This window comes from Thamnophis elegans, chromosome 4 (assembly GCF_009769535.1).
Source record: "Thamnophis elegans isolate rThaEle1 chromosome 4, rThaEle1.pri, whole genome shotgun sequence".
Classification (NCBI taxonomy): Eukaryota; Metazoa; Chordata; class Lepidosauria; order Squamata; family Colubridae; genus Thamnophis; species Thamnophis elegans.
Genome location: NC_045544.1, coordinates 141342596 through 141365035, shown reverse-complemented (window position 1 = coordinate 141365035; position 22440 = coordinate 141342596). Strand labels below are relative to the sequence as shown.

At 49.1% G+C, this 22440-nt stretch overlaps 1 protein-coding gene across 2 annotated transcripts in view; it reads right to left on the bottom strand.

Annotated features, from left to right (window-relative positions):
* Window positions 1-4077: 4077 nt before the first annotated feature.
* Window positions 4078-22440, bottom strand: part of PHF12 (PHD finger protein 12) — a 57189-nt gene continuing 38826 nt past the window's right edge. Inside the window, exons 6-15 of one of the 2 annotated variants that reach the window (XM_032215828.1) lie at window positions 19959-20091; window positions 19680-19844; window positions 17838-18002; window positions 16365-17127; window positions 12841-12960; window positions 10149-10295; window positions 9437-9535; window positions 9083-9165; window positions 8768-8906; window positions 4078-5510 (exon numbers count right to left, since the gene is read on the bottom strand). In XM_032215828.1, the coding sequence (XP_032071719.1) occupies window positions 5158-5510; window positions 8768-8906; window positions 9083-9165; window positions 9437-9535; window positions 10149-10295; window positions 12841-12960; window positions 16365-17127; window positions 17838-18002; window positions 19680-19844; window positions 19959-20091 (2167 nt within the window). In that variant the 3' untranslated portion in view covers window positions 4078-5157. The remainder of the gene's footprint in view (window positions 5511-8767; window positions 8907-9082; window positions 9166-9436; window positions 9536-10148; window positions 10296-12840; window positions 12961-16364; window positions 17128-17837; window positions 18003-19679; window positions 19845-19958; window positions 20092-22440) is intronic. The other variant, XM_032215830.1, reaches the window with a different exon arrangement.

The following is a 22440-nucleotide window of genomic DNA, read 5'->3' as shown; positions in this document are numbered from 1 at the left end:
CCAGCTGCATTGTTAATCTTGCATCCCTGTAACGTTCCCGTGGTTTGTCCATGAGGCCAATGTGGAGAAAAGACAGGACACGAACTTTCTCGGGATGGAGCGACCCAGATTGGGGTCTGAGCGCCCCTTTTATTGAGATAGGACAAAGGCAGGAGGAGCAATCAGCATGTGGTTATAAACAGCCTGTAAAAGTACAATTTCTAATCTACTGCTCAGGGAAGTTCTGTCTATATATGGTCAAATCCTGGGCGACATTGGTAGGGCACATTTCAGGATGTTATGTTATGCACTATCAGGATGTTATGGCGTTTTAGGAGTTTGTTTTCTCCTGTGTGATTCAGCGTGGCTCTGCATGCCCTGGTACAAACTGGACCATGGGTGACACACACCTACACAAGGAACTATATTACAACACATCCCGACTCAACTCACAGCAAACTTCTGCTTAGTCACAATAGGTTCCATACGGATCTCTTCACTAGTGCAAGGCGCTTCCCTTGTGGGAATCTAGGTGAAGGTTGGAGGGACATCACAAGAGACCACGGACTCATCCAGGTGGAGTTGGTTTCCAAACCTTGTTCTGGAATTCTCTTGGTGGAATGGGTGTGGTCAACATAGGAGCCAAGAAGGTGGCTGGATGTTTTGCAATGTTGTGAGTCACTGATTTGGACACTGACTGGCCTTAGTGGACTTTCCTCTCTGTGGATTTTGGGGGGGTTACAACAGTTCATTTAGCGGCTGTTCAAAATCGCAACAGCACTGAAAAATGGGATACGACCGTTTCCACACTTACGACGGTTGCAGCATCCCCGGGGTCACCTGATCAAAATCCAGATGCTTGATATGTAACTGATATATACATGAATTGAAATACTTAACTACTATATGGACGAATAATTAATAACGGGAAACCATTCTTGGAAGTCTGGACGATTGGAGACATTATGGTCAATTGAAAATATGAATGCTTTATTATAAACCAATGGGAATTCTTTGTTCCAATCTTCACTTTTACTCTTTAGAGATAGGTGATACTATAATAATTGAAAGACTCATTGTTATTTGATAGGTAATTATGAATTTATGAATTTAAGGAAGTTATGAATGTAAGGAAATAAGGATTGTTACAAATGAAATAATATTAATGGTAACCTGAATGTACAATGCTCAATGACAGCGAAACATTTAGCTATGTTTAATGTAAACCAGTGACATTAATCCTAAATTTTAAGAATTGATGCACAAAAACTTGGAACCAAACGACATGCTTGATGAAATGGAGGAAAGTTGTTCTTTTTTCCCTCTCTTGCTTTGTTTTGTATGTGTTGTTTTGTTTAAAAAGAATAAAAATATGTATTTTTTAAAAAAAATTCAGATGCTTGGCAACTGGTTCACATTTATGACGGTTCCAGGATCCCGGGGCAATGTGACTCGCTTTTGCATCCTTCGGGGGGAGGGAGGGGAAGCCAGATTCACTTAACAACCATGTTCCTAACAACAACCGCGGTGCTTCGCTTAACAATTGTGATCAGAAAGGTTTCAAAACGGGGCAAAACTCACTTAACAACTGTCTCGCCTAGCGACAAAAACATCTGGCTTAATCATAGTTGAAGGGCTACCTGTAGTGTGGTTTTTGATGGCATCGTCCTTCAGTAACTGTTGTAGGCAGTCAATTATACCTGTTTCCTTAAAACTGCTCGGAGCATGGAAGTCGTCCGTGTTCAGCGTAACTGAGCCTCTTCCTTTAACAGGCAAAGAGAGAGAGAGAAATACAAAACATAAAATATTACAGATGTACATCTAGATCAGAATTCTGGCTTTGCAGACGGGGGTGTGTGGGTCCACATGAGTGGCCAGCGAGCACACATGCGCAACTCAATTTGTGCGAGTGGCATGCACACATGTCTGCCGCTCGCTTCAATGGAATGCGTGTGCACGCTTGCCCGCGGTTTGCACAAGTGAGGGTGCGTGACAGCCAGGGCATGCTCGCCCGTGGTCTCCAAGGCCCGGTTGCAAACCCCTCACGGCTCACTGGTGGGCCACAGCCCACAGTGTTCAGGAGCCCATTGTCTAGATTAGAGATATAGTTTTTTACTTGATTTGACACACCCAGGAAGCGGCACCCTCCTTCTAATAACACACAAGCACGTTGTGTCACCTCCATTTGCACCATCCTTTTCCACTCCCTTCTTTGGACCAGTTTAAAATGAGGTGCACACACAGGAAACAGAAACGAAGAGTACATCGCGTCCTTTCTCACACCTGGCAGGTAGTTTTGGGTTCCCACCTTTGAAAAAGTTTCCTAATCAAGAAAAAGTTTCCTAAGTGTCATTAGTGACCGGTCCCTCCAAGTTTTGACGGGCATCTCTTGGCTAAAGTTCCTTCCAGAGGTTGGATATGGGCAGCCTAGAGAAAAGGAGGACTGGGGGGAACATAGTCGGGGGGTTCCAGTATTTGAGAGGCTGCCACAAAGAAAAGGGGTGCCTGTGTCTACATGTCCTCCAAAGCCCCAGAAGGCAAAATAAGACATCACCATGCCCCCTCCCAGGAGGTAACAAGGAAAAGAGGTCGTGAAGAGGGTGCGTAAGGGTCCTAAACAATCTTGGGGACCCTGCTCAAACATCGCTTACATGCCATGTCCTGGATAGAAGGGAGTGAACTCCTAATAATCTTTTCTGCCGTCCTCACCACTCTGTCGGAAGCAGGGATGCTTCCAAATCAGAGAGTAATGCAATGTGACAGGATGTTCTCCATCGTCCCTCTACAGAAGGTGGTGAGGACGGTGGGGAGCATGATGTACTTTTCTCATGCCACGGGGCAAACGCTGCTGTGCCTGCTTCTCTCCACTGTTGAGTGACCACGCCAGGCTAGCACAGAAATGCGATGCTGCTAACTGGCTAAAGAAAAGAAGAATTAGGGGAGACGTGATAGCAGTGTTCTAATATTTGAGGGGCTGCCACAAAGAAGAGGGGGGGTGTGTCAAATTATTCTCCAAAGCACCCGAAGGCAGGACAAGCAATGGATGCAAACTAATCAAGGAGAGAAGTAACCTGGAATTAAGGAGAAACTTCCTAAAAGTGAGGACAATTAACTACTGCAGGGGTGTCAAACTTGATTTCATTCAGGGCCGCATCAGGGCTGTATTTGACCTGGGGGAGGGCGTGGCCAGCTTGACTTGTCACTCATGTCAAAGGCGCTTGTGGTTGCCCCGAGTGCCAGCAAAAATGGAGCCCGCGAGAGCTACGCACGGCCCTCCCGAGCTCCATCTGCAAAGGCACCGCAGGCTGGTCCTTCGCTGTCCCCAGGGTGAATTCCCTGTGGGCCAGATCGCCTTGAGTTCGACACTAGTCAAACTAGTGGAACAGCTTGCCTTCAGAAGTTGTGGGTGCCAGAGGTCAACCTTGAACTACAAATACTCTATTAATTTAAATTCTGGGAGATCCTTGGTGCTCTCTGACCCTGGTGGTTTTCTTGCAGACGTTTCATAACTGAACTAGGTAACGTCATCAGTGTATGGAAGAGATTCATCTGCTCACCAGCCAGTTTGCTACCAGGTTTCAGTGGCCCAGTGTTGTGTCTCCCACAGAAGCCCTGATATATCTAACCTCACCAAAATACCAGTCTGGAGCAGTGCAGGACTTTCACTTGGGTGAGGGATCAGAATTGGTGTCATGAGGGACTCTAGGTCTGGAGAAAGATGTGGGTCCTCCTGGAGTTGCCCCTTTGGAACCAAGATCTTGTGGCCGGGCAACTTCTTGGCAACAGGCTGACTCTCAGCTTGCCCGAGGATGAGAGCATTTGAGTTCTGGGCATGAGAAAAGAACCCTTGAGGGAACCTCCATCGTGGTGCCCCATCTTCCATGGTCAATAAGGGCCACATGGAAGCACCAGGCCCTCTTGCTGGACAGACAGCTGCCTCCCCTCCAGATCTGGGCACTAGCCAGGGGGTGGGTCGTGTCGGAGCCAGGGCTGAGCGGGGCAGGGGTCTTCGGGAGCGGTCCCATGGGACGGTGGTGATGGCAGTGATTCGTGGCCCCTTGATGGGGGAGTCTCGACAGACAGGCAGACACCAGCGAGTGCCGTATTTTGTAGTTTTATATACAGAATACAGGAAAAAAGTTTCCGTAAAGCCTAAAACATAGCAATTACTTCTGTACATTAGAACTCAGCTGCTGAGAGAACAGGATGGGGGGGAGGGTGGAAGGTGCGGTTTGGGGAGGGGGGAAGAAGGGAGGGGGGGAAAGTATTGGAACAGAAGGGTGAAAAACAGGATTACGACAAAAAACGCTTTGCTACAATTAAGACAACCGGAGGCAACGTCATACCACATGTACCACTGTACACAGCTTTAAAAAACACTGAAAAAAATGCCATCAGCTGATGTATTTACACAGAGCCCAAAATACTTCTCGTCATCAGAAAATGGGAGGGTGGGGGGGTGGGGTGACGATGCCGGGAGGGGGGGGGGAGACCTGGCCTCTCCCTGTCCAGCCCAGTCCCAGAAGGGCCGGGGAGGGGGGGCAGGAGGGGTAGAGAGGCACAGGATGTGGGGGGCACGGGGGGGGGGGGGGAAGAAAAAAAACACCAACCGGCATATAGGGGGGGAGAGAGAGCGCATCTTTACATTAAATAAAACAATGATAGTTGTATAGATTTTGCTGTATGAAAACTGTATTTCTCTTTTTTTTTTATATAAAAACTATTGTCACTGGCACAAAATAGAACAAGTTTTTTTTTTTGATTATTTTACAACGGCGAGGGAGCGCGCTGGCCGCGGGGGCTACGACCCCCCCGGCCGCCGCCCCCCCCTCCAACCCAGCATAGCCTCCGCGTGTGGCAGTTTCCTTTTTCCTTTTTTTTTCCTTTTTTTTCGTCTTTTAAATGAAATGTATAGTACAAATATATGTGCAAATGCCCCTAAAACTTGAGCAAACCATTAAAAAAAAAAAAAAAATTAAAAGTTTCTTCATTTCATGCAAAGGGCCTCCAAAGTCTGCAGCCCCCACGGAGGAGAAAAAGAAATGCGGACAGACGGGGTGGGTGGGTGGGTGGGGGGGGGTCGTGTCAAACGAACAGGCGTCTCTGATCCGGTGGGGGGAAGGGGGAGAGAGGAGGGGCTTCTCCCCCCCCCCACCTCCCCGGGCCGCCCCACTGCTCCTATGGCACTGAGTTGGACCGGAGCACGGGGGCCTGGGGGCCCCTGGGGGACAGCTTCTCCTCTAAGTCCGTCTCTTGGGCTAAGGCCGAGGCGTCCACCTTGGGATGCTTGGTTGCGAACTCCGTGATGCTGAAGACGAACTGCAGGCAGCCCAGCTTGATGTAGCTGCCGTGGTGCAGGAGGGCCGTGCCCTCCCAGCCGGCCCCGCTGCCCCCGATCAGGCTGGAGCTGCTGGCTCTGCAGCTGCAGGGCGGCTGGGGCTGGCCCTGCGCCTGGGCACGCATCGCGGACGTCTCTTCGCCGGGAGGCGCCGACGGCTCTTCCTCTGGCGGCTTCCGGTTCTTGTGGCGCTCTGCAGGGAGAAGAGGCAGAGGATGGAGGCTGAGGGAGCAGACAGAGGCGCCCCAGACTATCCCATCTGCCCCCCCACCCCGTTTAATTGCAGGGAGTGCTCGACTTATGACCGCACAACATTAGTCGATGGTAAGATGGGCGGAAAATACATTTCACAAATAATAAAATGAAAAATAAAATGAAAAGTTAAACAAAATAAATAAAAAATTAAACAAAGTAAATTGAAAATACATAAAATTAAAAAAATAAACAAAAATTAAATTAAAATAACAAAATAGAAAATAAAATTAAATAAAAATAAATAAAAATAACATAAAATAGAAAATAGAAAACAAAAAATTAAATTAGAAAAAAATTAAGATAAAGTAAATAAAACAAAAAATTAAATTAAAATAACAAAATAAAAAAACAAAATAAGAAACAAAATTAAGATAAAGTAAATAAAATAAAAAATTAAAATAACATAAAATAAGAAACAAAATTAAGATAAAGTAAATAAAATAAAAAATTAAATTAAAATAAAATAAAAAACAAAATAAGAAACAAAATTAAGATAAAGTAAATAAAATAAAAAATTAAAATAACATAAAATAAAAAACACAAAATAATAGTTCTGGCCCGCCAGTGGTCTGCGGAGCCGGCAGCCGAGTCGGGCAGTGAGGAGGGTTGGGGGGGGGAACCTGGGCCAGTCCTGGAGTCTGGGGAACGCTCAGAGGGGGGCTCTGTGTCGGAGGCAGAGGGGGGGGGGCAGGGACATCTGGGAGTTACGTGCTGCCTCTAGAGACTCCAGTCGGACAGCAGCGAGGCAGAAGAACAAGGGAAACCTGTTAAGCCTATAAGAGCCGAGGTGGCGCAGTGGTTAGGGTGCAGCACTGCAGGCCACTTCAGCTGACTGTTATCTGCAGTTCAGCGGTTCAAATCTCACCGGCTCAAAGGTTGACTCAGCCTTCCATCCTTCCAAGGTGGGTGAAATGAGGACCCAGACTGTGGGGGAAATATGCTGACTCTGTAAACCGCTTAGAGAGGGCTGAAAGCCCTATGAAGCGGTATATAAGTCTGACTGCTATGGCTATTGCTAAGCCTGTTCCCAGTGCGTGCATGCGCAGAGCTGCCAGAAGGCAAGACGAGTTAAGACAAAAAGGGCGACTGGGGAATCAAGGCTTGGAGATGGTTGCCCCCCCCCCCCCCCCCCCCCCCAAGACACCAGAGAGGAGCAGAGGGACGGGAGCCTCTGCTAGGAAGCAATCCGTTTATACAGTCGGTTCAAGCTCAGAGAAATCCTATTCGACTCTGTGATCCGTTTGGCATTTGATCTAATTGGCAATTAGGTCTCCGCCATCATTTCCAGGGAGATAAAGGTGATTGCTTAGCAACGCTGGCATGGGAGAGTTTTGGCAACTCAAGCAGGTATCTGTCGGATTCCTTACAGACTGTTTGCGAATCATTATGGGCTGCGAGGGACCATAATCCACAGCCGTTTGAATAAAAGAGGGGTTTTTTGGGACTAAGATTGTGATTTTTTGCGAAGCCTAGCTCGGAACAATAATAAAATAAACACTGCCACTGCTCAGTTGAGTGAATCGCCTCCCATTTCACAAGATCTTTGCCACAGTTGTTAAGTGAATCACTGCAGTTGTTAGTCATTAAGTGAATGTGTCATTAAGTGAACAGTGATGAAGTTAGTCGTTAAGTGAATAACGAGGAGGAAGGAGGAGAGAATTCTGGGAAACGGTTTGAAAAAGCAGATGTCCATAGGGAAGAGTATCTCCCTGGACAGGTGCCCATAAAGGACCGATAGCAAGGAGGGAGGCAGGGGAGGGTCAGCACAGAGGTGATGGGATGTGTTTTCTCCAGGCCCTTGGGGGGGGGGGTGTCAAGGGCTTGAAGAGACCCACTTCTCTGGGTCTTGGGATAACGGGGGTACCTCAGTCATAACTCTCCAAAGACTGGGCAGTCTGCATTTATGGAATAGGAATAGGAAAAGAGTAGAGTAGAATCAGAATAGAATAGAACAGAAGAGAATAAGGAATACAATAGAATAAAATATGGAATAGATTAGAATAGAATAGAACAGAATAAGGAATAGAATAGAAATAGGGAATAGAATATGAAAATAATAGAATAGAAGATGGAATAGATTAGATTAGAATAGAACGGAAGAGAATAAGGAATAGAATTCCATCCGCCAGCCAATGCCGACTGGCGACTACCCGGAGGAGAGCCTTCTCTGTGGCTGCTCCGGCCCTCTGGAACGAGCTTCCTGTGGAGATTCGCACCCTCACCACCCTCCAGGCCTTCTGCAAAGCCCTCAAAACCTGGCTATTCCGGCAGGCCTGGGGCTAAAGAGCAACTGCCCCCCCTTCTCGAATGGTATGGTTGTTGTGTGTTTTTAAATTGTGTATTGTTTGTTTGTTTTTATCCCGTTTGTACTTCCTTTCCCTTGACTGAGTTGTGAGCCGCCCTGAGTCCCCTTCGGGGAAAAGGGCAGCATATAAATGAATTTGAAATAAAAAAAATAAAAATAAAAATAGAATAGAAATAGGGAATAGAATATGAAAATAATAGAATAGAAGATGGAATAGATTAGATTAGAATAGAATGGAAGAGAATAAGGAATAGAATAGAAATAGGGAATAGAATATGAAAATAATAGAAGATGGAATAGATTAGAATAGAACAGAAGAGAATAGAAATAGGGAATAGAATATGAAAATAATAGAATAGAAGATGGAATAGATTAGAATAGAATGGAAGAGAATAAGGAACAGAATAGAAATAGGGAATAGAATATGAAAATAATAGAATAGAATATAGAATAGAAGATGGAATAGAATGGAACACAGAAGAGAGTAGGATGGGATGGGCAGAATAGGGGCTGGAAGGGACCCCAGCCCCCTGCTCAGATAAGTGACAGAAATCTATCTTTTAGGATTAAAAAAGGAGCGTTTAGGGGGCTGGGAACTCAGACGGCTTATCCTGTGGGATGGATGGCGTATAAATTGAATCAACCCATCACTTTGGCCACAGAAAAAAAACCACAGCCACCTGGGAGGAGCCCAGGAGCTTCGTGAAGACTGCCAATGTTGTTACGAAGGCCTTCTGCCCAGCCTTGTCCCTGCGTGATTGCCACAGCCGTCTCCCAGAGAGGAGTAGGAAGGTTTCGGGCACAGGCCAGCCTATGGCTGTGTGTGTGTCTTTGTGGGGAAACGCCACTCAGCCGCCAGGGAATCGGCCGGGGGGGGGGGGGGAACTTACTGATCACGCTCTGGACTTTGGCAACCATGCTGCTGGGCGGGATGAAGGCGGCCTTCTCCGAGAAGTCGCACGAGTACAGGACGTTGTCCACCGTGGTCCCGTGCTCGCTGTAGTTGAGCAGTTCGTAATGTTTGGTGTTCTGGGGAGGGGGGGAGGGAAGGAAGTCTGTTGTACCAAATGGCCAAGGTTGGGGAGGGGGTGGGGGAAGCCCGAGGAGGGGGGTGTCTCATCGTACTCTCCCACTCCCCTTGCCCGCCCACCCACCCACAAAAGCAGGATGCATGCTGGGCCCCCTGCCCTCCTCCCAGCTCTCACCTCATCGTAGAAGATGCAGGCGTGTTTGCCCGAGACGTAGTTGCAGTGACCGTAGTTTGTAAGGCACACGTCCATGTCTGCTCCTGCCAAGCGAAGGGGGAGGGGGGGTCAGAACGGCAGTGGGGGAGGGGAGGCTCCCACTACCCAAAGTGGGAGGGGGGGGGGAGGCCAGGTCAGGTCTCAGGTCCCTCCCTGCTGCGTTTCTTGTACGTGAATCATGTATTAACCGCTACCCGGAGGGAGACTTTCCCAGCGATTGGGGGGGGGGGGCAGAGGAAGCCCCAGGAATGCCGCCACAAGGAGGGACTCCTCCCCGCCCTCCCCTGCCGGCCATGCAGAGGCGCCAGCCCTTGCCTGTCCCGATGTAGAGGGTCCTGTAGCACATGTTCACCGCGCTGCCCGAGCCAAGGAGTGGGTAGAAGACTGCCCGGGCCTGCACCTCCTTCCTCTGTCCTGCAAAGGCAGAAAAGATGCCCTGGGTGCCAAGCGCCTCCCGTGCCAGGCACAGGACGCTCCCTTCCGAATGCCCCCCCCCCTCTGATCGCCGCTGGGAGAATTACACCTTCCGATGAGGGTTTAATTGGGGCGACAGGGACTCGGCTGCTTTGAAAGTCATCGAGTTTAGTGCTCAAGGAATTTTTACGGGAAAATTTGGTCCCCGTTACTCGTCTTTTGTCTGGTACTTAAGGCACAAACGATGTCGGATGCCTCGCTATGTTATTCCCGATGGGGAAAAATGGTTTGGTACCCTTTTTTTGGTACTCATTGTGTTTACCCGAACCAGTTAAGGATGAGGACCGAGGTACCCATTCAGTATCTACTCTGATGGGCACCTAGCAGGCTCCCAGGAGTTGGCACTTTAATGGGGGGAGGGGGAAAGAGAGAGAGAGAAAAAGAAAGTGCGAGAGACCCCACCAAGGAAAGCCAGAAAGTAGAAACTGGGCACATGCAAGAGTAGGCCAAGCCCCCAACTCTCTTTTTTAAGTCGGAAACCCCCCCCCCCACCTCCCCGGTTGGAGCAGCAATCCTGACGGGGGAAAGACGAGGTTACGACAGCCCGGACTACCTTCGGCAGGGTTGCTAGCAGAAGTGGGCGGGGGGCACCCCACGCTGTCGGCCGCCGGTTGAGCTTTGGAGGCAAAGAGCTGGTGTATCCTCTGCAAGGCCAGGAACTTGACCAGCTTCTCGTCCAGCATCCCGATCTCGATCTCTGCTGATGAAAAGGCAAAGGGGGTGGGGTGGGGGGCAAAAGGGGGTCAATCAGCTGAGTGTGCCTGGACGGAGCCAAGGAGCCTCCAAAGCGACAGGGGGCAACAACAAGACGTCTCTCAAGAAAGTTGGCTGGCTGCCCGGCTCAAAAGGAATGCGTGTCCACCCTTGGCAGAAGGCTCTTTGACCACACGACGATGAGAACGGGTCAGTTTCCTTTGCCAGCCTTCAATGTACCTGTGTGTGCGCGAGTGTGTGTGTGTGTGTGGTTCAAGTCCCAAAGGTGCTTTTATCCAATAGTCAACTGGACTTTCTCTTTTTCTTTGAAGACGTTTCGCTTCCCATCCCAGAAGCGAGACCGCCTACTGCCACACTCCTCCCAGCGGCCGGTGAGATCCCACAGGGTGGGCCTCCTTCAGATGCCATCAGCCAGTGTCGACTGGCGGCTCCCCGGAGGAGAGCCTTCTGTGTGGCTGCCCCGACCCTCTGGAACGAACTACCCCCAGAAATCTGGACCTCACCCACTCTCATGGCCTTCAGAAAAGCTGTCAAGACCTGGCTGTTCCGGCAGGCCTGGGGCTGTTGACCTCATCATTGATGTCCAGCCCCGACTGAAATGAATGTTATCTATGCTTGTTTTTTTTTTGGGGGGGGGGGATGAGCATAAAGCCATGTTTATTCTCACTGATAGTTTTTATAATTGTGAATGGTGATTGGATGCTGCTCTGTTACTCATCAGAACGATCAACCTCTCTGATTCCCTACTTCACTATTAAGTTGCTGTTATGGACCATTAGTGAGAAGTTGGTTGTTTATCAAGTTATTTTCCTACTAATTGGCAGTGGTTTTGTTTTGCATCAGTTTTTCTCTGTAATGGTTATCTTTGTATTGACTTCTATTCCTGCCATTGTTTGGCCATCTCTTCAGACTAACGGTACTTAACTACATCTATCTTCTCACAAAAGAAATATGTATGTATGTATGTATGTATGTATGTATGTTATATTTGTGCTGATAAATAAATAAAGGGAGACTAGTATAGATCTATTTCAAGCTATTTAGCTCTCATCAGCTAGCCATACCCTTGCTGGGAATCGAACCTGTGCTCTATTGCCTCGATTCCCAGCAGGGGTATGGCTAGCTGATGAGAGCTAAATAGCTTGAAATAGATCTATAGTAGTCTCCCTTTATTTATTTATCAGCACAAATATAACAAATGTAACAAAAAGGCAACAGTAAAAAAATATTGGGTTTCTGTCTGGATGGTCTCTTGTGACGAGCCGAAGGACAGAGAGTGGAAGTGTGATCTTCCTCCCATATTTGGGCATACCAGGGGTTTAAATATTTAAAGTCACAACCCCTGGTATGCCCAAATATGGGAGGAAGATCACCCTTGCATTCTCTGTCCTTCGGCTCGTCACAAGAGACCATCCAGACAGAAGCCCAATATATATAAGATTTGCATTAGAGTTTCCTCTAGAACAGGGGTGTCAAACTCAATTTCATTGAGGGCCACATCAGGGTTTATCTATGTTGTTTTTTAACTTGTCATTTTATTTTTATTTTCTTTATTTTGTTTTTTCCCCTCTCTGTAAGCCGCCCGGAGTCCTCCAGGATTGGGCGGCCTATAAATAAAATTAAACTTCAAACTTCAAGCTTCTTCAGCTCTGACCGGATGGAGGGGAAGGGAAGGGTTTACGCTCCTTCCAGAGAGCTGGTCCTTTGCATCCTTTGAGAGGGTCCTTGAGGCCACCTGGAGGTTTATCTCTGTCCTCGGGGTCACCTGAGTGGGGCAAATGCGGGTGGAGCCTCCTTGGAACTGCTGGAAGGACCCGGTTGTAGACTGGAGATGAGGGTGGGCTGTTTAAGTTCGGCCTCTTGGACCCCCCCTTTCAAACCAGCCGTCCTCTCTGCCCAAAAGGTGTCTTCAAAAGAGCCACCCGTGTCTCTCAAATGCTGATGGCTGAAACTAGAGTCCTGACGTATTTGTTCTCCTGGGTTGCGCATGTGTTTATTGTGGTTGCTTGGTTTCCCCAAGCTACAGATCTGCACGTGACTCACTGCATTGTCCTGAATGGCCTCACTGACTCTCTCGAAAGGAGGCAAAGGACCAGCTGTCTGCAAGGACCCTCACCTCTCTCCAGGCCTTCCGAAAAGCCGTCAAAACCTGGCTGTGCCAGCAGGCCTGGGGTTGATGAGTTCCCCTCCCCTCTCGACCTGTGTGGTTGTGTGATTCTTGGCTATTTTAACTATTTGTATTGTGTTCTATGTTTCCCCTTTCCCCTTTTGAGTTGTTCGCCGCCCTGAGTCCCTCCCGCAAAAGGGCGGCATATAAATAAAATAAATCTAAATCTAAGGAGCATCAACCCTTCCCTTCCCCTCCATCCAGTCAGAGCGGAAGAAGCTTCTGGGAGGAGAAGGGAGACGTCTTCAAAGGAAAACCAGAAAGTCCAACTGACTCGGTGTGTGTGTGTGTGTGATGGAGAACCTGACTGGCTGAAAAGCGCTTGCCCTCCCGTGGGAAGGCGGCTTCCGCAAAGGGCTCTCACCTCCGCTGCCGTCTATTAATGCCTTCACGGGCCCCGCCAGGTCCACTGCGGCTGAAGAGTTGGAAGGGAGCGAGGAAGGGGCCGCTAACGCAGGAAAGGGGCTTGGGCTGAGCTTCCCATCTGGAGAGGAGAGGGAAGCAAACGGTTAGCTCAGGACATGGTTAAATCTCCCCAGATCTGGGCAGGCTGATAAACCTGCTGCTCTTAACTTAAGAGAGTAACAGAGCTGGAAGGGACCCTGTGGGGGTCACCTAGTCCAACCCCCAACCCACCCAAAGCAGGAGACCCGACTCCATTTCTGACAGATGCGTTGGTCCAGACTCTTCCAGGGATGAAGGCTCCCATAACCTCTGAAGGCAACTCCTGTTCCGTGGGCTGACTGGCCCTCACGTTATTTATATTTTATAACCAAGCTAATACAATGAAATAGCAGAAGCCCTTAGACTTATATACCGCTTCACAGGGCTTTTACAGCCCTCCCTGAGATGTTTACAGAGTCAGCCTCTTGCCCCCCAACAATCCGGGTCCTCATTTTACCCACCTCGGAAGGACAGAAGGCTGAGTCAACCTCCAGCCCGTTAGGATTGAACTGCTGGCAGTGGGCAGAGTCAGTGTGAAATGCTGCATTGTAACAATTGTGCCACCACAGCTTCCTTCCCTTCTCTCTTACTTCCTTCCCTCCCTCCCTCCCTCTTCCTTCCTTCCTTCCCTCCCTCCCTCCCTTCTACTTACTTAGTTCCCCTCCCTCCTTCCCTTCTCTCTACTTACCTCTTTCTCTCTCTCCCTCCCTCCCTCCTTTCTTCCTTCCCTAGCAATAGCACTTAAGACTTATATACCGCTTCACAGGGCTTTTACAGCCCGTCCTGAGATGTTTCCAGAGTCAGCCTCTTGCCCCACAACAATTTTGGGTCCTCGTTTTACCCATCTCAGAAGGACAGAAGGCTGAGTCAACCTCAAGCCCACCAGGATTGAACTGCTGGCAGTGGGCAGACTCAGTGTGAAATACTGCATTGTAACAATTGTGCCACCACAGCTTCCTTCCCTTCTCTCTTACTTCCCTCCCTCTCTCCTTCCTGCCTGCCTCCCTTTCTTCTCATCTGCCTTTCTTCCTTCCTTCCTTCTTTCCCTCCCTTCTACTTACTTAGTTCCCTTCCTTCTTTCCCTTCTCCCTACTTACCTATTTCTCTCCCTCCTTCCTTCCTTCCCTAGCAATAGCACTTAGACTTATATACCGCTTCACAGGGCTTTTACAGCCCGTCCTGAGATGTTTTCAGAGTCAGCCTCTTGCCCCCCCAACAATTTTGGGTCCTCGTTTTACCGACCTTGGAAGGGCGGGAGGTTGAGTCAACCTTGAGCTGGTGAGATTTGAACCGCCGAACTGCAGCTAGCAGTCAGCAGAGGTAGCCTGCAGTACTGCACGCTAACCACTGCCCACCTTGGCTCAAAAAACAAATAAAGGCTCGGAAATGGCTATAATTACAGGTAGCCCTTGACTTATGACCTCAACCCCAAATTCCTGTTACTAAGCGAGACATTTGTTAAGTGAGTCACACCCCATTTTACGACCTTTCTTCCCCCAGTTGTTAAGTGAATCCCTGCAGTTGTCAAGTTAGTGACACGGCTGTGAAGCGGATCTGGCTCTCCCCACTCGCTCCGCTTGTCAGAAGGTCGAAAAAGGGGGTGTGTGTGTCATGTGACCCCCGGACACTGCGACTGGCATAAATATGAATCAGTTGCCAAGCACATGAGCTTTGGTCACATGACCATGCGGATTTTGCAACGGTCGTAAATGAGAAAAACGGTTATAAATCCCTTTTTTCAAGTACTGTTGTAACTTTGAACAGTTGTTAAATGAAGAGTTGTACAGTAAGTTGAGGGATACTTGTATACAGCCGCCCGGAGTTCTCCGGGATTGGGCAGCCTATAAATCTAATAAATTAAATTAAATTAATTGTCCCAAAGGGGCTTTTTCCAAGAGGCAACTTGGACTTCCTTGTGTCAACATCTCAAGCGTTTCCATGACTACTATCAACTTGAGAAGGGAGGAGAATTCCATGCATCCTTTTGGCCAGAGTAAAGTCTCATATTCTTGTAACTGGGATGTGAATGCCGTAACATCTTGTTGGCGAATGTGATTGATGACTTCAGGCAGAGGGGAGGGGGCACAGGGGTAAAATTCAGATGCCGTTAAGTGGGATTCGGTTTAGGCTCCACCGAAGAAGATCAAGCCAAGATTGTTGATCCTAATAAATGAATGTTTTTTATTTGAACTTTGTCTCGAGGCTCGCAAATTAATTAGGTCGTCTCTTGGGAACTTCACATCTTGTTTTTTCTTCGAAGATGTTTTGCTTCTCATCCAAGAAGCTTCTTCAGCTCTAACTGGATTGGGGTGGTGGTGGTGGAGGGAAGGGAATGGAAGGATTTCTACTCTTCGCAAACAGCTGGTCATTTATAATAAATCCTTTCCTTCCCCACCATCCAGTCAGAGCTGAAGAAGCTTCTGGAATGAGAAGCGAAACGTCTTCAAAGAAAAACAAGAAAGTCCCGTTGCTTCTTCATGAAGAGCTGAAGAAGTTTCTTGGACGAGAAGCAAAACCGAAGAAAAACCAGTTGCCTCCTGAAAAAAAAAAACACCGTTGGGACAACCACAATCTGGAGGGCAGAGAATCTCCATAGATACCTCTATATTTTATTTATTTGCAAGTGGGATTTAGATACACATGGAATTGTGAATGGGAAACAGCAAAAACCAGAGCAAAAGAATTTTTGGTTGGGAAAAAAACAACCTTTCCTCCTTCCGACTTTTAGTCCAAATTTAATTTTTGGGTTGACAAATTACGGCATCCTCCTCCTTTTGGTCCCTCTGGATGCAAAGACTACTACAGTGGTACCTCGGTACCAGGGTGGATTTGATTTAAATCACTAGTAAAAAGGGTTCCACCACAAAACCGCGGACGACAAAATCGCGGTCGACGAAAGCGCGCATTTGACATCATCACAGCGCGACGAAAACATCGCGCTGTGATCGAAAAATGTAAAAATAAAGCGAAAACCTTACCCTAACCCCCCCAAACCTAACCCTAAACCTAACCCTTAACCTAACCCTAAACCTAACCCTAAACCTAACCGTTAACGTAACGCTAAACCTAACGCTAACCCTTAACCTAACGCTAAACGTAACCCTAACACTCTAAACCTAACCCTAACCCTAAACCTAACCCTTACCTTTATGTGAATCGGCTTGCTTTAATTTTTATTTCAATTTTTAATTTTTTTCGTTGCGCTGTGATGACGTCAAATGCGCGCTTTCGTCGATCGCGCTTTTGTGGACCGCGGTTTTGACGGGTCACGGTAAAAAGGCTTGATTTAAACTAATCAAGGGGAGAAGCAACAAAGGGGAAGCACAGAAACAGAGGCCTACATTTAGGATTTCTGGCAAGGGGGGTGGGGGGTGTCAGGCCTGCTGGAATGCTGACAGGGGGAATGCCCAGAGCTTTGCTCCCCCCAGCCCCCTCTGCACTCACCTGGAGGTGGGGCTGAGGAACAAAAACCATGGGCAGGGGCCACGGCAGAGCCTCCCTCCCCTACAGCTGCTGGGTGAGGAGTGAGTGCCCACGTGGCGGAGACGGGGGAGTCCGCTGCGCCCAGATCCGTAGCTAGCAGAGGCCCGATTGGCGCCTGAGTGTTCTTCTGGGGCCAGGCCGTGGCGGCTTCCAGGCTGAAGCAAGAGCTGGGGAGGGAGGCCAGCAGGGTGGTGACGGGCACGGCCACCTTGTGGGGGCACGAGACGGGTCCCGCAGCGTTCTCAGTTTTCACGACGGCGCCAGACACGTGGTTGAGGAGCCCACAAGCCGCCGGAGGAGTCGCGGATCTCGGCCAGGGCTGCTGCCGGTGAGACAAGGACCCGCCTTGCCCGCTCAGCCTGGGCGAGGCGGGCGCGGAGGCCTCCCCGTAGAAGCTGGGGCCGTTGATCTTCACCTCGGCGGCGGCGCCCAGGCCATTCGACGTCCCGCAGGGGGGAGTAGGTTTCTTGGGCCGGTCCACGGAGGAGGGGTAGGGGGTCTCGTCCTGCAAGGAGTTCTGGGGGATGAGCCCCGAGGTGCAACTGGGAGGGGGGGCGCTGGGCTTGTCCGTCGCCTGGTACAGACTGGCGAAGGAGCCGTCGGCCGCCAGCAGCGGCTTGACGTCCCCTTTCTCCGCCTGCTCCGAGTCCCAGGAAAAAGGGGCCTGCTTGGCCGATAAGTGTTTGAGGATGCTGCACTGCAGGGCCACGATGCTACACAGCCACTGAAAGAGAAAGGACGGCCACAGGTCAGGACGGAGGACGGGAGTCAGAAGACATTTCAAAGGGGAAAAAGAAGAAGAAGAAGAAGAAGAAGAAGGAGGAGGAGGAGGAGGAGGAGGGAGGAGGAAGAAGAAGAAGAAAGAGAACTTAAGTCGGAGGAGAAAAAGAAAGCTGGAAAAAAAATAGAGCATTAAAGAGAACAAGAGATGAGACAATTGGCCACTGGCATGTACTTATAACGGTCCCAGGGTTACGTGATCAAACAAAGTCAATGGGGAAGGCATTTAACAATGCCTAACTTAACAATGGCAAGATTTGCTCAACAGCCGTGCCGAGAAACGTCGTAAAACGGGGCAAAGCCCCCTTAACCACTGTGCTGCTTGGCAGTGGAAACCCTGGGCTCGATTTCGGTCATATGTCGAGGACCTATGTTCGAAATCCACCCCGTGGCCCCTTTTTGCTTTCCTAGCAGCCCCTCAAAGCCGACCAAGGAAGCTCCGTGGGGCAGAGGGGATGACAAGGGGAAGGAGACGGGTTAACTGGCCCCACTGATTTTCTGAGGGTGTTGGGAAGACTCAGCTTGCTCCGCTGCCCCAGCTGTGAGACCCAGAGAGGGGGGAGGTGCCTGATGCAGCCTGGCAGGAGGGCAAGCCCACCCCCTCCACCCAATCTGCACCCTCCCCCAAATCAGGAGGCCTGCCGGCCGTGTTACCTCTTGCTGTTCCGATTGGGCGGCTAAGTGCTGGGAGGGGCTGCCGGGGGCCTTCGGCAAAGACTCCTCGGAAAAGCCGTTGCAAATCAGCTCCCCGTCCCGGATGGCTGCGGGCGCCATTAATGCTGGTGGGATCCGATACTGGGACTTGATGGCCTCCGGGACCTGCGGGCAAAGAGAAGCGGAGAAGTTGGCACAGCCATCGCAGGGTGCCCTTTCCGAGCAGCAAGGCCGCCACCTCTTGGCAGGACCCGGGCACTGCAAGCCAGCCCACAAGGATGGCTGGGGAAAGCCAATGTGGGGTGCCAGCTCGTAGCGTCAGCCTTGATGGGGGGAGGGGTGCAGTAGGGAGGGAGGAGGGCAAAGAAGGATAGAAGCAGAAACCAACCCAAGAACCCTCCGGCTACCCCGAGAGATGCCGGACCTCAGAACGGGGACTAAAACGTGAGGGAGCTTCCTTGTTTTTCTCGAAGACGTTTCACGACCCATCTAGGCAATCTCATCAGTGCCAGTAAGGAGTGGGGTTTGAGGAGAGGAGGAGGAGGAAGTGGATTGTGGGGTCCTTGGTACTCTCGAGCTTGTTTTTCTTGCAGACCTTTCAACACCCAAGTGGGTAACATCATCAGTGCTAGTAAGGAGTGTGGGTTGCTGTCAAGATTACATCCTGGTAGAGCTTGCCCGGTCAATGTTGGTGGCCTTAAGAGATTCTGCAGCTGGCTGTCGGCTTCTTTGGCCGTTTCTTGATTGGGGTATTCCAGTCCGGTACCAGCACTGATGATGTTCCCTAGAGGGGTCATGAAACGCCTGCAAGGAAACCACCCAGCTCAGAGAGCACCAAGGACCCCCCGTGTCGACCCTTCAGCTACAAAGATTCTCCTTTATTTATGTTACCAAAACAACTAATTCGAACTTTACGGGAGACCAGAAAGGTGACCAGGGAGGAGGGCTTGAAACCAGGGGGAAAGTAACAGAATCAAAGAGTTGGAAGGGACCTTTAAGGTCTTCTAGTCCAACCCCCTGCTCATATAAATTTCAGACAAAGGGTTGTTCGCTCCCTTCTTAAGCTAGGCTGCAACCAACTACCGTATTTTTAGGAGTATAAGACACACATTCCAACCCGCTAAAAGAACGTGAAAATGTTGGTGCATCTTATACACCGAATACAACCTTTTTTGGCCTCCCGAAGCCCCATCCCCACATCCCATTTTTGCGGAAAAAAGGACAGTTTTTCGCAAAAACAGAGGTGTTTTTGCCTTCCCCTAGCCCCCAGGAGCACTCTGCAGGCTTCAGTGAAGAAAGAGCCGAGGTGGCACAGTGGTTGGGGTGCAGCACTGCAGGCCACTTCAGCTGACTGCTAGCTGCAGTTCAGCGGTTCAAATCTCACCGGCTCAAGGTTGACTCAGCCTTCCATCCTTCCGAGGTGGGTGAAATGAGGACCCGGATTGTTGTTGGGGGCGATATGCTGACTCTGTAAACCGCTTAGAGAGGGCTGAAAGCCCTATGAAGCGGTATATAAATCTAACTGCTATTGCTATTGCTATTCAGCAGGGTTGGGGGAAGGCAAAAAGGCTGTTTTTGCAAAAAACGGGCAAATTGGGGCGTTTTTCACAAAAATGGGGGCCTTTTTGCCTTCCCCCAGCCCTGCTGAAGCCTGCAGAGTGCTCCTGGGGGACGGGGAGGGCAAAAACATTTCTTTCTTACGTCTTCGAAATCTTGGTGAGTCTTATAGTCCGCAAAATACGGTAGCTCTAGTGAAAGAATACCCTTGGCTGCAAATGGGAGTCGAGGGTTTTTCTTCCCTGGTGATCCAAGCTGAGAGAAGCCTGACACGGGGTTTCCTACCTTCAGGCCTTTCCTCTTCCCCAACTGGACCACTCGGCGGTTGGGCGGGTGCTTCTTGTGGATCCGGTTCAAGAAATCCACCTTCACCGCGTGCTGCGAGATGGTGTCCTGGAAGCGGTCAAACACCTGGCACCGGTTGCTCAGCGTCATGTTCTTCTGGTTCAGCTGGAAGAGACGGAGGGGCCTAAGGGAAACCGGCCGGCCATTCCTCCCCCGCAACCCTCACCCCACCCACCCCGCCACCCCTCCCCCCGATCACGAGGCGAGATCCTGGCTTACCACCACGTGCTCAATGTGATTGGGGCACATCCATCTGCCCAGCGGCATGGCCGTCAGGGGGGGCTCCAGGCAGTCCATGTGGAAGAGTAGAGGGCAGTAGTCACACTGGATCAGGGGGGCCACTCGGCAACTCCTGGAAAAGAATAATGGGAATCCTCACTCCGCGGAGAAGGCGGAAGAGGGAGGCGGCCTCTTGTGCTTCGCCTGTTGCTGTGGCCATTTTTTTTTTTATGTTTTGTTACATATTTTAACTTCTTTTATAAACAAAGTGTTGGCCAGGTTTTCCCCTTCAACATCTTCTCTTATGCATGGTTCATTTTACATCATATTTCCATTTCCAATTTCAGCCACCTTATTTCCTTTCCGTATTTTCCATCTCAAATTTAATTTCTTCCTAATGGATAAACAATATCATTAAAGGGAATCAGAATATTTTGAAGCCTGGAACAGATTTTTTATATGATCGGTATAAGACAAGGTGACAAGACTGGAACAAGCTGTATATATTGTGATTGGACAGAAGGATAGAGAATGCACTAAGTAGGCTAACGGTTAATGGTTGAGACTAGTTGTATATAATGTGAATGTAGGGTCATTTCGACTTTGTGGTACTGCACTGTTTTAAATGTAAAAATAAATAAAAATATATTCAAAAAAATAATATCATTATTTGCTCCTCTAAGTTAACCAAATTTAACATTTCATTTCGTCTGTTATTCTGTTTTATTATAGATAACATATATCCTCAAATTTAATTTTGTGTGATAAACATTTCACTTAGTTCATTATCCACAATTAATAGTATTGATCCGAATCCCTCACATCATATTAACTACATACCACTAGCAATGTTAACAGATTTCATTCTATTCTACTAGTAAATCCTTTTCCTTCTTTCTTCCTTTCAACCATTTTCTCTTAGTCTCTCATGAACTCCCCTTCTCTTATATTCTTTTCTTTTCACCCATTCGCCTAGCTTTTTCTTTTTCTTGTTTTTGTAGTTTCTACATTTTTTCTTCCCACTATTTTTTCTCCCTTTTGGTTCTATTGTTCTGGTAACCTTCCCCAAATTTTTTCCCAGTCTCTCCCCACTATTTCCACCTTTATTGTTTAGTTTTCCCTTTTTTTTGGGGGGGGGAATTCCCCCTTGTCTACTTTTAGGGTGTCACTGTGCATCCCTGTTGCTGTGGTCATTCGCGCTTCCCACCCTCTGACCTCCTGCTCATCTGGAAGACAGGGGCCAACGGGGAACTGGGCCTCAACCCCGCTGCAGGCTCCGCTTGTAACGTGAGAAACAGCTTCACTTGTGACCTCTAAACCCAACCGTGGGGAAGCAGAAAGAGAGGAATTCCACCAGAAGCTTCAGAAGGACAGAATTGGAAAGGGCCTCAGGGGTCTTCTACTCCAACCCCCTGCTCAAGCAGGAGACCTTACACCTTTCCAGACAAATACTTGTCCAGTCTCTTCTTGAAAACCTCCAGGGATGAAGCACCCACAACCTCTGGAGGGAAGCTGTTCCACTGCCCAGTTTTGAATGTTGCAGCATTTGCTGATCTGAACAGCCTTCCCATCCTCTCTTCCTCCGGAATAGCAGAATTGGAAGGGGCTCTGTAGGTCATCTAGCCTCACCCGCTGCCCAAGCAGGAGACCTTAAACCTTTCCAGAGAAATGGCTGTCCAGCCTCTTCTTAAAAACCTCCAGGGATGGAGACCCACAACTTCCCAATAGAGGAGAATATTTGTGCTTGAGCTGAGGGGTCCTTGATGCTCTCTTGGTTGTTTTCTTGCAGATGTTTCATTACTCAAACTAGCTAACATCCTCAGTGGGAGTATCGACGATGTTATCTAGTTTAAGGAACGAAACATCTGCAAGAAAACAACCAAGCTCATAGAGCACCAAGAACTCACAACTTCTGGGCCAAGCCATTCCACTGATTGATTGTTTTCCCTGTCAGGGAAATAGAAATAGAATAACGGAGTTGGAAGGGACCTTGGAGGTCTTCTAGTCCAACCCCCTGCTCAAGCAGGAGACCCCACACCACTTAAGGACATAATGGCTGTCCAACATCTTCTTAAAGACTTCCAGTGTTGGGGCATTCACAACTTCTGGAGGCAAGCAGTTCCCCTGGTGAATTGTTCTTAACGGTCAGGAAGTTTCCCCTCAGTTCTAAGTTGCTTCTCTCCTTGCTTAGTTTCCACCCATTGCTTCTTGTTCTACCACCCTCAGGTGCCTTGGAGAATAGCTTGACTCCCTCTTCATTTCTCCTTAGTTCCAGGTGGTTTGTTTCCTGGAGGACATGACAGGGGACCTGAAGCTCAGGTGAAGGCAGGGCATCGCTTGGGGTGGGAGGGAGGGAGGTTTAAGGGTATTGGAAAGAGGATGTGTGTGTGTGTGTGTGTGTGTGTGTGTGTGTATGTGTGTGTGTGTGTGTGTGCTGTTGAGCTCCTGAAATGGGGAACACCTCCTGTTCTCAGACACAAGT